Raw genomic sequence first — 15386 nt, forward strand, 5'->3', positions numbered from 1 at the left:
TTCCAAACTGACACTAAACTGATTGTCATCTTGATTATTCACACAGAACAGTTGTAGGAGCTGTCATAACCAAGTCAGAGAGAATATCTCACTTCATCCTTGTATTCTGACAATATGACACTCATTCACTCTACAACTACTGGTATTGACTTTGCTAAGACAACTCAGGTGGGTCACTGGCACCTGTTTACCAGTAAGGACACCTGCACAATCATTACTCATTTCAAGACCACAGTGAACCAACTGTGCCTTCTTATTTGACACCCAGTCTGTTGTCTCTTATAGCTTATTGTCTTTCAGCCATGAGAATGTTGTTTTTGAGCCAAGGAAAAGGTCAAACACTTGTTGAAGAAACTGCCATGCAAATTTTGGTTGCAGGTTAAGCCAAAAACAAACATGCTTCCTCTTTGTAGAAATCTGTAATTATTCCTCTTTAAATTCAATCTCTTGGATTTTATAGTACTTTCAGCTTTATTTCCAGGCAATTTAACTGTGTACTCCTCACAAAGTATAAATTTGTGTGTGTGCAAGCCTCTTCAACAAATTCACAATTCTGCATTCATGCTGTATGTCTAAATGAAGCACACAATTTCATACTGTCCAATGAAAGGCAGTTGTCATTGCTCATGGTTTGATTTGGTGTGTCTACAAACACTCAGCTGCTAAGCAGTCTTGACGTAGTTTGCGCACACCCTCTCTGTATCTCACAATTACTCTATTCAGACCGTGTGTGGCTAGTCATATCAAACCCACAGCTCCTGCATTGGAAATAAAAGAATAGAAAACATGAAAATGTGAAGGAAACTTTAGGATTTAGCAGTTGCTATCAGAAGACTGGCCATTTAAGAAATTATGTGAGGAATTAAAAGTAAGATTAGAGGAGCAAGATTAGATATACATGAGTCTTAATGTAGTTTAAAGTACTTTTGTTGTTGTGGGTTACCAGTGTTTTACTAAGAACATTTTTGGGAAGACAGCCTGTTATTCCTCAGCTTTGCACAGAGCCACACTGTGCAATCTTAAATTACACAGCGCAGAAACAGTTTTTCAGAACAGTGCATTACTTTGCATTTAGCAAATAGAATTACACAGTTTTTATATTTATGGGTAAGATTCATAAACGCTAAATGAACACAAATAATCAGCCATTGCAGAAGTGAGACGGGGTACTGACAAAAGTCTCTCCATTTGTATGTAATTCAAGTACTCTAAAGTTTAATGCAGTGATAGACATCTCAGTACGTGCTTGCTTGAGGGTTGTTATTGTTGGACATGAAATCAAGCATGCAATTGACATGCAGGCCCTTTTGTTGTGTGTGAGCTGTTGGGAAACTCTAGTTCAATTTAGGCATAAACCTTATCATTCTGTAGTCTCACATAGTGTAGTATCACTTTATGTACTTTTGAAGAGAGTTGTGACAGGTCGTCTTTATGAGTTATTGCACAGCTAATAGTTAATAATAATAATTAAATAACTCAGTGCTCTTGGCTCCTTGAGATGTACAGGACCTGTGTGGAAATTGGACATCTTACCACATGAAGGAATGGCAACACCTTTAGGACTTTCCAAATTAAAAAAAGTAATGTTAACATAAACCCATGTTAGGGTTATAAGCTAACTTGGATAAGAAGTCTTAAAATGGTAATAACAATGGAGAGTAAGAATGCAAGTTTAACTCCTTCTGCAGAGGCTCGTGTGGTTAATTGCCCTAAAACAAGTGAGTGTGTGAGCCTTGACTTAAGAATGTTTTGTAAATAAATGTTCTATTAATAAGAGGAAAGAAATTGCTTCGTGGGTGTTTCACAGAATCGTCTTTTATCTATGATACATAAAATTCAAAAATAAACACAAGCAGCTCAATAAAATAATTTTATTTGATAGTCTATGTACTTATCACCACTAGCTACAGTTAGCAGCTACACCAGCAACATAGCCACATAATAGCTGATGCTAGCTGTAAATGAATTAATCATACTCATCAATGAACAAGGTGATACTCTGTTGATAAGTTTTGTACTGGCTTTAAACTGAGCAAAGAAAGCTATAAGAACAGCCAGCCACAGCTGAACAGTGAGCAGTACGGGCTACAAACAGAAGCGGTGTATTTAGAGTTTATTTGTGAAACAATACATTTTTAGAACATATTGAGCATATGAATGAACAACAGAGTCAGTATTCGATGAAGACTGAAACAATCTGATCTGTTTGTCTCAGGCAGAAAGAAGCTGGATAAGCTCATGTTCACTTAAGTGGTTCTGTACTTACTGTTTGCTACATTTAAGAAGGGATTTTGTACTTTTTGTACTTAATGACACATGTTTTGCTATACCAATGATATCTAAAGCAAATAAAATTACCCCACCTCCACATGCACTATTAGAATACAAGCCTGACTCTTCCACTCAGGTGTTTTTACCTGTTCTGTCTGATTAGACATCTGCTCAGTACCCATGACCCGCAGGAATTACAGGATTACTGAGATTTAATGAAAACACACATAGGACCATGGTGTGGCTTTAAAACGTTGTTGAAGTTGAAGCAGCTTTAAGGAGTTTTTTAGTTCTTTAGTTGTTCTTAGTGTCTATCCCCCTGCTAAATCAGATGTGATGTTTTATGGCATGCAGACTGAGGAACATAAAGGGGGCCATAGGGATAGAAAAGGACAAAAAGGGTCAGTGATAGAGCATGGGGGGAAACTGTCAACCTTCACTGGTCATTCAATAGATGGAGTGAACTGCAGGATGTGAAGGATTCCTTATCAATCTTGAATTGGCTGTCTTTTGTTGACAACTGAGAGAACGGAAGTTATCAAATTTCCCCAGAAATGTTACGCAAACATAACATTTCTGGGGAAATTTGATAACTTCCGTTCTGTCAGCAAACTTACTGTTACCAATTAACAAGATCTGTTGTTGCAATGTGTACGAATGGTGTTAAAATGGCATACTTTGTTTTGTTTACTGTGTTTTGTCATCGCCATATTATTCTTATATAGCCTCAGAACATTAGCTCATACATTAGCTCAAAAAAATAGTACTGAAATAATCAAAAATAATCTTTCATTCACTCACTTCCAAAACAGATGCACGTGCTGGCCAGATCAACATGTTTGTAACTCAAGGCAGATGTGCTCGTTGGTCGTCACTCTGGCAAACACTACAGCTTTTGTCCAAAGGCTTCGCCAGAATCGACACAAGATGAATGCTGCTTTAATGTGATGTAATGTAATATGAAGCTTTTGCAGTCCTCGTTAGATAGATCAAGCTCGTAAGTTAATGTTTGATAAGCAGTTTCCTCTTTTTGTTGCTACGCTCATAATGCAGCTCAGCAAGAAAACACTTAGTGGAGGCACAAAATGTCAAAATGTGGTACAAGAAAGACTTTTGAATTAGTCGAACTCTGGCTGTTGAAGGGTCATATGACCTCTTAGTTTTCACATACTGTGGGTTTTATACCCCACTTATTTCATTGATGTTCTTTAGAATGTAATTTCTTTGTGGCCATTATGGAGATGAAGATGAATAAAAATGACCAATAATAATTTCAGTGCATACAATAAAGCCACATAAGTATTTTAAGACAGACTTGGAAAATGTGAACATGCCCTTTATGGTACTGAGAAAGTGACGTGTGTCATCCTCTCGACTGTCACAGGACCTTGAGTGAAATGTAGTTATGGGGGAATACGAAAACTTTGCAAACTCCAAAAAGTGAAGATTTAAACCTGGACAGTGGTGGAAGAATCATTCAAACCTTTTACCTTAAGTACCAATACCACAATGTAATATGTAATTTTCTATTACGTTTGAAAATCCTTCGCTGAAAATCCTCCTTAAGTAACTGCACGGTATCATCAACAAAATACACTTATTCTGCAGAAAAATGACCCCTGTGACTGATAATATTATTATGTATTACATTATTCATTGTTCAATGCTAATGTATTAATGCCTATCAGTCACACAATGGTCTTCAGTCTCTATCACTTTGAATTGTCTGTCACTTAAACCCTTAGGTCAACTAGTGGTTTTTAAGGAGGTCTGAGTTAGTCTGCAAAACCAGCACACACACACACAGGCTTGTGTGCATAAGTAAACACAACTGCCCTATAAATTTAAATTGCAGTCAATGGTGCTGGAATTCCTTTGCACTCTGTCACCCAGTCACTTGCCCTCGCTCCCTCTCACTTTGTACACACCCCCAGCAGGTGCTTTCATTTGAGGTTTACTTTGCAGTTGTGCTCTAGGCAGTCACTCTCAGGTTAAGTGTAATTGTACCAAAGATCCTCAGAGGGTCCAAGGCCTCAGGCTGGGGGCTCTGCGACATTTGACCAGGGGGAAACAGATTGAAGGGTCCCCGCTGCCTGCTGCACCTCTGCCCTCAGTTAGCGCCCCGGCGTCCCGTCTGAGCTGAGCGCTGGTCTGCAACAGAAGAAAAAGGCCACCACTCTTCCTCACCAGAGCCAGAGCTGCACTGCTTCTGTTATCATCCAGTCAAATCTTTGCCTCTGGCTGTCAGAGCATCTTTGCCAGGGTAAGAACACAATGTCCTAAATGTGTGATGTGGGTGTTAAACATATTTGTTTTACTTGCTTATTCACAGCACTGTGTTAAAGGAGTATTTCCTGGAAATCAGTGAAATGTAATTTTGTACTTCTCATAAGTACGTCACTGTGAGAATTAAGATGTCCAGCTTTCACCTGTCTGACTTGCCAGAGAAAATAAATCCTCTGTGCATACAGGGCTGATATTCCATTATTCTCTAATAATACTAATAATGATGATGATGATGATGGTGATGATAATGATACTACTACTACTACTAATAATAATAAATCTCATTAGTAGTAGTAGTAGTGATTAACCTGTGTACAGACTTAAAGTTTTGGGCATCATTCAAAATTAATGAATAAATAATTTGATTTAGTGTCAGAATTTTGATCCCAGCAATTGTTTAATGTCACTGGTAGGTTAACAAATGAATTGAAAACAAAAGTTTGTCAGGCTAAATCATGTTGTGATGCTGATAGATAATCACACAAACAGAACTTGAAATGTAAAACTTGCAAAAGTTTAAAAGGGCAGAGAGGAGAAATTAGCTGAGATGAGAAGCTGTTGTCATATTAATTTACTTTATCATTTGTGTTTTGTTTGTGTTTGCTATGTATCTTAGTCATGCTCACCTGTTTTTTCTTTTCCAATCACATGCTAGCATGTGCACAGAACGATAAAGAACAAAATGTGGTCAGATAAACGGTGTCTGGGGAGTTGTTGGTGGTTCATTGCCAAAAATCACAATGATATGACAGGGGATTTAATTATGATTTTGATTTTGATCAGAGATGGAAATGAAATGCAACGGCTACTCTCCACCATGGGTTGGTAATAAGAGTAGATTGAAAACAAAAATACCAGTACTGGACTTTCTGCTTTGTTATTTCTAAAGGTGCAGGTGCCTTTTTAGTCTCTCATTCAGAACTATCACAACACAATCTACACCATCACTCCATATCATGACTCACTGTACTGTTGTGCTATAAAAAAGCTGATATGGCTCTCAGAAACTGTACAAAAAAAGATTTGAGTTTTTTGGGCCTTCCATTTGACTTAGGCAAAAACTGCTTCAACCTCCGTATTAAAATCACCGTAGTCTGACTGTCCTCTACATAGGGCAGATCACACCTTTATGATACAGTACCGCTTAAATGGGGGGGAAAAAAACCCACAGTCTGTTCTGTAAGGCTCTCATAGTGCTGCATTAAACATGATTCAAATGATGGGAAATAGTTCAAACACTGGCTCCTTTCTGGCCTCTGCAACATGGTGTGAAGCAGTCGTTAATGTTGGACTGCAGATTTCTGATAGTTACAGAAATGGTTGGATGTGTAAAGGTATCCGTGAGGGGGATTCAGAGGCTGTTCAGTCTTTACACCACAATCACATTTCCTCCAAATGTCCAGAAAAATTTTCAAAGAGAATGTGAAAAAAACATTTTCGTCTACTACTGTTGTGAAAAGTACTGGTGGAGTTGAACACATGGAGATAAACAGATAAGATATATAAGAGGACAGACAGAAATGACAGAATTAGAAGAGTGCTAGTCAAACTTCAAACGACTGAAAACAGTGTGGAAAATGTGATGGAAATATGACATTTATGTTTGTTTAATCTGAAGAAGTCTCCTCTTTGCATTCTCACCCAGTTTCCGATTACACACACATAACTTAAAACTATAAAACTCCCAATAAAACTAATAAAACTTCTATCAAAAACTTTTTCTTTCAGATCATTGAATAACCAGCAGGTTAAACCCAGCTGTACCAGCTCATGCCTTAGGCCTTATAGTGAGAGTCTCCATATCTTCACTATCTTTTTAATTTATCTGCACAAACAGGTGACAGCTTTATTTGTATATTTATGCGTGCTACACCTCCCATCTTCAAGTCCAATCTCAGTTTATCATCTGCATCATTAACTGTAAACACTGGCCTCTGTCAAATTTAATTCTGACCAACAGCAAAGCATTTGCAATGGTTTACTGTTTCCTAAGACACTGGCCCGATGCCAGGGCACCTGACTAACAGTAAAAATGAATCACCAAGTGAATCAACATCCTCCATTGGCACTCTGCAACCCAGCCAGGGATAGAAAGAAAGAATAAAAGCAAAGGAGATTAATAGCATATAATTTAATACTAAGTTTTACAGGAATTTAGGAGGTATAACGGTAAATAGCAATAAAAAAAAATAGAAGCTATTTAAAATACATGCACAGAAAATCAGCCTTTATTTGTAATTCATAAAATAAGCAACGACCTGTTACACCTAAACGAAATTTATAATGTGAACAGAGCACCTGCACATGTCACTGTTACCATAAAAGGCGTCCACGGCAGCAATCCAGAGATCCTAATCACTTCCTGCAGCCTGCAGGCTTTTTTCCAAGTAATAGTCATACTGAGCAAGGCATTTGACTCAAAGATGAAACTCTTTCTTTTTCCTTGTTCTTTGAACAATGACTTCCTTAGTTGGTCCAAGTTTCCCATGAGAAACAATAACAAGGAAAAAAAAAATCTCCCTTTAACGCAAACAGTCACGCCTGGCTGTACACACTCCTTTAACTCCATGCTCAAACAGCACAGTGTGTGTGAGATGAATGCACGTTTCACATTTTGGTCATCGTAAGACAGATGTTTTCAACTCAGATTGAACCATCCAGGTTAAACCCACTTTTGAAAGTGCACATTTTGCTTGTTTTAATCACTACTCATTAACTTTAATCTAAACACTGGGCCGTCTCCTGTCACATAACTGTTTCAGCAACGATGACAAATGGGCTAACAGGTTCATTTCAAGCCAGATTAGTTGTATCAATCTCCTACTTCTTCCACTTTCATTTCAGGAAAGGCTTTGGAAGTGAGGATTTTCTGTGATATGTCAGGCATTGTAAACTTTTTAACTTAATTTTAACATATACACACATCACATGAAGGTTTGAAAGATGCTGGAAAGGAGTGATGCTTGTGCATACACAGGCAGCTCTTCGGTCAGTTTTTGTTTATTTATTAAAATACATAATTCTAATATCACAACAACAACCACATAGAATCCAAAGTGATGGTGAAAACCTCATTTCAAATGATCACTTTCTTCATGTTAAATGAAACCAAGCATGTAGAAGAAATATGGTTCCCAGGGTGGACGTCTGTATGGAGGGAATTTTTTCCATCTGTGTCAAAGGCTGACTTTGCAGAGTAAATGGAGCAAGCTCTAATGCTCCCGAAATGAATATCAGCGTCTTGACCAAACTCATTTAGAGATCAGTCAGGGTCTTAATCCCTCTCCTCAGGGGTGTGTGTTTGTGTCTTTCTCTTGTGCCCCTTCTTCCTTTTGGAAGAAGGTAATATGGCTAAATTTGCTTTGCTAATGGGCTTAGTGCAAGCTGTTACAGAGCAGAGTTGACACACAGCAGCCAGGCTGGGATACCAGAGGCTTTTAATCTGACTCCTGATGCAGTGAAAGGGAGTGTGGGCTATACTTTACGAGAAATTTGGAGATAAAAGGAAGACTGGGGAGGAGGTTTTACAGTGGGGGGTTGGGGATCAAATACTAAAGGGGGAATCTTTTTTAGGGGTGACAAAGATAACTTCATTTAACTTTTGGTGAATGTTGTTAGCAGCTTTACAATTAACGTGTCCAAGATAAACAAGAAAATACTCATGTGAGAGAGGCTTGAGAATGGCATTGTCAGCGATTTTGCACTCTTGAATCCAGGCTTTTCAATAAGTATCGTAGGGTGTGTGTAGCCAAAATCCCCCCCCCCCCAAAAAACAAAAAAAAAACCCCAAAACAAAACAGAACAAAACAAAACAAAAAAAAAAATCACTGTGAAAATGGTGGAAATCCTCAAACAGACTTCAGATATATTTCACATTTTGCACATTAAATAAACTAATTCTTTTTGCATCTGAGGAGCCTGTTCTTTTTAACTTGGTGTGGTTTGTTTTCTGTGCCACAGCTTTAATGTCACCTGGATTCATTTTGAACTCTGCCCTCGCAAATGATTTTGGATGACGGGTGTACGATATCGTTTTGTAAATTTTATGGCACTTTGCTTTCTTTGTGTCTTGACAAATAATGCCTCTCCTTGAACATGTGTGCTGTGGGAGCACACTTGCTTTACTGTGGCATCAGCTACAACCACTGATAACCTGGTGTGTGACCGCGGTGTGCCTTCCCATATGCCAGCTGTGGCTGCTACACATTATGGGGGCCATATGCAAGCTAACCCTGAGATTACAACACTTGTACTACAGCTGATGACCATAAATGAACACTTATGATGGCAATTTCCTGTTAAGAATAAGCTGTCGTAGTTCTCAGTCAAGTCTTCATAAAGCCTCAATTGTGTTCAAACATATGATTTGGAGCTGACATGCACACCCTTCTTCACATTATCTAACTTGATTAAAAACTCCAGCTGACAGTGGAGACAGAGGGCTGCAGAGACGGCACCTTGAAAGCTGAGGCAGGCGGTGGAGCTGCTTCAGGTCTCAATACAAGTCACCTACCCCCAAGACATCGGCCATTCTGGGCCGCTGACCCACAAATAAGAGACTCAGTCAAATCCATTTTGCCCCATGCCTGTCAGCGCTGTGTGTGTTTTAACTCTCTTGAGGGCAGTTTCCCCAGTATCTCCATTACACTTGGGGTTCTTATAGAGCATCAACCAGCACTCACCTCAGTTCTGCTCATAACATATTATGAAAAGGGATCCTTGCCAGCATCTGTTCTGATGGAGTTTCTTACAGAACAATTTTTGGTTTAGCATTCAGAGAATTGCAAGAAAGAAACTGCTGGAGAAGGTAAGGTCTTTTTGACGCAAGGTATCAAATTATTTGAGTGATTGACTGAATGGTGCAAAATTTTATCTGACAAAACATAATTTCTGGACTTGGAGATATTACAGGAAGAACTGTTGGTTCTTTCTGATTTTTGAAATAAATATACAGAAAGACACTTTCCAATGTATAAGTAACTATTTATATAGAAATATTCAATTTGACTTTTTTGTCTCTCTTGTCTCCAGGTACTAGTTATGTCAAACCCAGTGGGCAGTTTATCAGAAGGCACAGTGTATGGATCCCGGATCGGAATGACAGAGGATTCCCTTGCCATCCTGGAGCGAAACAGGGCCTCTGGAGAACTCTGGGACCTGGGGGAGACCAAACCAAGTGTGGAAGCCCTGGAGCGTGGCATGCCAGGCCTGTACCTCTCCTGCTTTGACATGCTCTTCACTGAAGATGCCACTTGGCTAGTAAAAGTTTCAGAGGCCTCCCCAACGCTGACTGTACCCATGACTCGCATGGAGCCCCAGGAGGAACCAGAGCAGTGCCCCGTCATCGATAGCCAGGAACAGGGACTCTCATCTGGACTGGAGGGGCAAGAGGAGGAGAGGTCTCTGGAACAGATGCAGAGCATGGTGGTGGGAGAAGTACTGAAGGATATTGAAACAGCATGCAAACTGCTCAACATCACTCCAGGTAGGCTACCTTCCAGCACACCTGCTACTGGAGTTTGTCATTTTCAAGAGCAATATTACAGTACTATGACATGGAACTGACAAAGGAGCAAGTCTTTAAAGTGTACAAACAAATTTTCTGATACAAATGTGGCCTGTTATTTGCTTGTAAAGGGTATTGAGTCAGCGATATTTAAGCTACTGGATCTTATTCCCAAAATCAACACATATTTGTGTGGACAGCCCAGGAAAGATGACAGATCAGATAAATCATCTCCTTACTGACGTAAAGCCATGTTTGCCTGCTCCAGGATCTGTTTAATCCTGACCTTTGCATGAGTTCTCTTGGATTGTGACAGTGATAGTTCTTTCTTGCCATTAAATGTGTACACAGTCTTAAGGGCGAGGTCTCAAAAAGCAAACAGAGGAAGCATTATGTAGTGTAAAGCTTCTGGCTGTCATAAACCTTTGCAGTCCTCAGTCATCAGTTCTAGCGATTTAAACTGTAGTCAAAATATTAGTAAATTTATTACATCTAAATATAGCACAACATAATACAAACCCAAAAATGGGAATTAACTGAGCTAACTTGACACATTAGGACTTTAATCTCTCTCGAGGAACAACCTCAAGTCCCAGAGCAGGGACTTCTCTTCAATTTCCTGTTGTTCTCTGTTTTCATAGACCCTATAGAGTGGAACACAGGGAATGTCCAGAAGTGGCTGCTGTGGACTGAACATCTTTACAGGCTGCCCCATGCAGGAAAGGCCTTCCAGGATTTGACAGGAAAAGACCTGTGTGCCATGAGTGAAGAGGAGTTTCGCCAGCGCTCACCGCAATGTGGAGACACGCTGCATGCACACCTGGACATATGGAAGTCAGGTGGGTGTGTGTGTGTGTGTGTGTGTGCGTGTGTGGGCCCTATCTATTTAAGGTTCATTATAGCCGGCTGCAGCCCCTACGATGATTGTATTCTCTACTGTTTGGCTGTTTGGAACTTATGAATTACCATTTCCAATGTGTGCAGTATGTCTTCACATCTTTCTGTACAGTAAGAGTAGATGGAGGTAGTCAAGTCACTTTTCATTATATAGTTCAGAATTACTAATTTACAGCACACAACATATTATATCCTTGGTGTCAACTTTGGATGAGCAAGCATTTATGGAAACAGAGTAAATAAAATAGTAAATAAATAATTAAGAGGCAAAAGCATTAAATTCATTTAAACTCAAACTTTAAAACTTAACTTAAAGCTTTAAATTAAATGTCTGTCTCTCTCTTCTCTCTCCAGCTGCCTGGATGAAAGAGAGGTGTTCAGTTGGAGATACAAAAACTACCAGTAGGTTTGGTTTCCTCATACATTTGTCATTTAAATATGATATTAAACTGTAATGAATAAAAACTGCATTGCACAGAATCAGGAAAAATGAAATGTTGTTAGTTTTTGTTGATTAACTTTACCAAGCAGCAGAAAGGAGATTAGGAGACTTTTTGAGATTTTGGCTTTTGTGCATAATGAGCACCTTCTTTGTATATCTCCTGTGTCCTCACTTGTATGGAAACATTAAAGGCCTCACCTCTACTTTGCACCTTGCGAAGTGTGAGTTTTCTCTGCATTTTTCGTCACTACGCTACACACATTTTGTTGTTGCTGTTTAGGTGCTGAGGAGCTTTGGTCAGAGGCAGATTCGTCTTGTTCAGGTCAGCCCATTCATCTGTGGCAGTTCCTCAGGGAACTCCTACTTAAACCTCACAACTATGGACGCTGCATCCGTTGGCTCAATAAAGAAAAAGGTATCTTCATTTTTTTTAAAAGCCACAGAGCAAGGGACAATTGATAGGTCTGTAGTAAAATTTGTTAATAACTTTTGTGGTATTTATGTTTGGGGTAATTGAAAATTGCATGTCAGCACTGTTGAGAAAATGTCAGTCCACTACATAGGCCATAAACTGCTTGTATAGAGATGTAACTCCAGTCATCTGCTTTTAATTGTTAGATTGCAGTTGGCATCTTAGCTGCTTTCATTTCACACACTTTCACAGCTCGACTACATCCAATAATAATATCAACCAAAAGATCAACTTGACATTTTCACTTCAAAACTTTCATCAATTAACCTTCAGTCGACACATCAGCTTTCGTCTCTTAAATTTCTCCCGAGGCTCAACTCTGCTTACACTGGACTTGATTCCTCAAACCCTTTCAGGGTTTCAACTGACTTTATTTAACTTAACTTGAAATGTAATTTCATGGTGTGTTTTTACAGCTGTCAAATCTCTTGTGATTCCACCAGGTATTTTTAAAATTGAAGACTCAGCTCACGTTGCAAGACTGTGGGGACTCAGAAAAAATCGACCTGCTATGAACTATGACAAGCTGAGCCGCTCAATACGTCAGTACTACAAGAAGGGCATCATCCGCAAGCCTGACGTGTCTCAGAGACTGGTGTACCAGTTTGTTCACCCAGTATGAGGTGGAAACATAGTAGGAGGAGATGGAAGCCTGTGAAATTCAAAGGACACACTATCTCACCACCATGCACTTGAACAGCTAAGCTTGAGATGAAAAGCTGACATGGCACACGTGCCCTGACAAACCCCAATAATACACACTTTCGTCTCCAACACTGAACAGCTGGCAGCTGCTGCATGAGAGCTTATCTGTGCAAGGTCTGAGAGGAGGATACAAAACAAAGTGGCTGTTGAGGCTTTTTCCTGCTGCAGGACAATACATGAAACAACCACAGATTGAAAAACAGAAAAAATAAATAATTGAACTGCCTTGTCATTTGCATGATCTGCCTATTTATTATCCATAATGTGATTTTCAGTTATCGTTCACTCTTTACACCAGTTAGAACTGATTGCTCTTAATTACAAGCTTCAGGAAAATGCTATGACAAGCTGAGCCACTCAATACGTTGCCCACTGCCCACAGCTACAATTGTTTTGTCTTTTTGTTTCACTCATCATGACCACGATGTCTGTTTGACTTTAAACCAGTTTTTCTGCCACAGTTGATAATGTGGTTGGATTGTTTTCCTTCTTTTATGGGTTTGGCCCCGACTGTTATAGACACAATCATTCAGATAAGACAGGGTACTCTGCATCTGCATGTACACACAGCAAGACTTATATAATGTAGTTTGCCGAATCTGAATCCAAGCCTTTGGAGGATCCTCAAAGCCTCTGTTCTGACTTAATAGATATTGCCACTTAAATGTACATTTTTCTATTGTGTAACTTGGTAAAAAGTGATGCATTTCCTCAACATTGTTTTACTGCGGAGGAGAACTGCTGTACTATATGTTATATGTCAACTCTGGTTTATACTGCTGTACAGTAAGTTTCACTGTGGAGACCCAAAGTGTTAAGGATAAAATAAATTGATATGAAATGAATAATCATCTGAATAAACGCAGACGAAATGTAAGATATAACCAAAACAACAACAATGTCAGCAATAATAATAATTATTATTTATTTTTAGCAGCCTGACTCTTGGGGTGGCAGTGTTGGTCTATCGGTCCAGCACTTTTATCCAGCCAACTCTAGATTATCATTAAATTTTGTTCAGATACATATTGCACTCAGGATGACTACTAAGTACTAATGGTGGGTATTAATTTTGGTGATCCCTTAATGTTTCATCTAGCACCATCAACAGGTCAAAATATAAGTTTATTTAACACTTTGATTTATGACCAAATTGTTGCAGAATGTATAACATTCAGCCTCAGCTGTACTTTGTGCTGTTTGGTGACTGTTGGCATGCTAACCTGCAAAGCTAAAATGGTGAACCTGGTAAACATGATGCCTGGTTAACACCAGCATGTTAGTATGTCATTGTGAAAATATTAACATGTTGATGTTAGCACCGCTGTGCACCATTACGTTGGACTCTTGTCAAAACGTAAGTAAACTCAGATCATAATTATTGCACTGTATTTCATCCAGCTTATTTTTAATTTTTAAATACATTTTCTCCAAAGAACTTTGTTCCAACAGTTTTAATTTGAAAATGCCCTTTCCCAGTGGCAATTTTGTTAAATAATGATGAAACATCAGGGAAAAGTTACAACACAGCAGAGTTAACAACAGCAAGTGAAACACTGAAAATGCTCACTGGGGGAAAATGCTGTTGTGAAATGAAAACAGACTCTGACAGACACATTATTATTACACAGAAACAGCTGTAATTTACATTAAAAATTTCCTGAAAGAAATTTGATTTTGAAATAGAAACGGGATGTTAAAGCATTTTACTTCAAATACTGAAATATTTCACAAATTTGAATTTCTGTTTTTTGTCTGAATTTATTCATAAGAGTATTAATTTCATATTTCATTTATTTAGTTAATGCTGATTCTTTGGAGCTGCATATTGTACAAAGACATCTTACCATGCTTATTATTTTCATTTGCCATTTGTCTTCCTGAATGGGGACAGGATATCCATGCTTAAAATAGGGCTCAATAAACTTTATTTTTACCTAAATAAGCATCTGTGTGGTGTGTGATGATCTTTTCTTCTCATTACTAACTGTTCTTTCTTTCATAAAGGCCAATAGGTTTTAAAATGTCTTATAACTGTGGGGAGGTCACCAGCGCCATGGTGATGTGATAATACACAGAAAATTGTTTATTGCTTCAGGGAATGACAGCACTCACAGACCTGTAGAATACAGTGTGCACTGATGAGGACTGTGGGCAGAAAGTATTAATAGGCATCACCCATCTTTTCACCACTGCTGACAACAACACCTGACCTGCAACCCAGCACACTCTCTCTGCAGGGAAAGCCAAGTTACATATATTATTCAAAGAAATATTTTCAATTTTAAATTTAAAGTTACTATGTTTCACTGTATTCATTTTAACCATTTTCCCTTCTCTACATAAACTTGAATTCCCAGTTTCTCAAAGCTAGTTTTGGAACCTGGTTGTCAATGAGAAAATGGTAAAGTACTCCACCACAAAATGTAGGTTACCTGTTCTGTGATAGTTAAATGCTTGTTTTTATATGGTAGACTTTCCCTTTAAGTCACCTGAGGTCTGTACTAGAAAGAACCCTCAGGAAATACCAAAATATCATCAAATAATACCTAAAAATGTGATGATTATTATACCACAAACATATTGTCATATTGTAAAGTTAAAAGACTGAACCTGTAGGTCTTAAGTCCCACTCAAGTATTAAGCGTTATGAACCTGTTTTTTATTTTTATTTTTTGGTCCATTAAGTGGCAGCAGGTAAGCATGACTGAACTAACTGATGCTGAAAGATTGGTATTTAGCCCACAAGATAATTAAAAAGTCACATCTCAAGGCTGCCCGACAAAGAGCCTGGTAACTACTGACCT

General features: G+C 38.7%; 1 protein-coding gene across 1 annotated transcript; it reads left to right on the top strand.

Annotated features, from left to right (window-relative positions):
• Window positions 1–4047: 4047 nt before the first annotated feature.
• On the top strand, window positions 4048–14518 carry LOC124055999 (SAM pointed domain-containing Ets transcription factor). The gene is made up of 6 exons (XM_046383027.1): window positions 4048–4534; window positions 9589–10042; window positions 10705–10902; window positions 11315–11362; window positions 11683–11817; window positions 12318–14518. Exons 2-6 carry the CDS (start codon window positions 9598–9600, stop codon window positions 12494–12496), a joined length of 1005 nt encoding a protein of 334 aa, XP_046238983.1. The 5' UTR covers window positions 4048–4534; window positions 9589–9597; the 3' UTR covers window positions 12497–14518.
• The last annotated feature ends 868 nt before the right edge of the window (window positions 14519–15386 follow it).

This window comes from Scatophagus argus, chromosome 3, assembly GCF_020382885.2.
Source record: "Scatophagus argus isolate fScaArg1 chromosome 3, fScaArg1.pri, whole genome shotgun sequence".
Lineage (NCBI taxonomy): Eukaryota > Metazoa > Chordata > Actinopteri > Scatophagidae > Scatophagus > Scatophagus argus.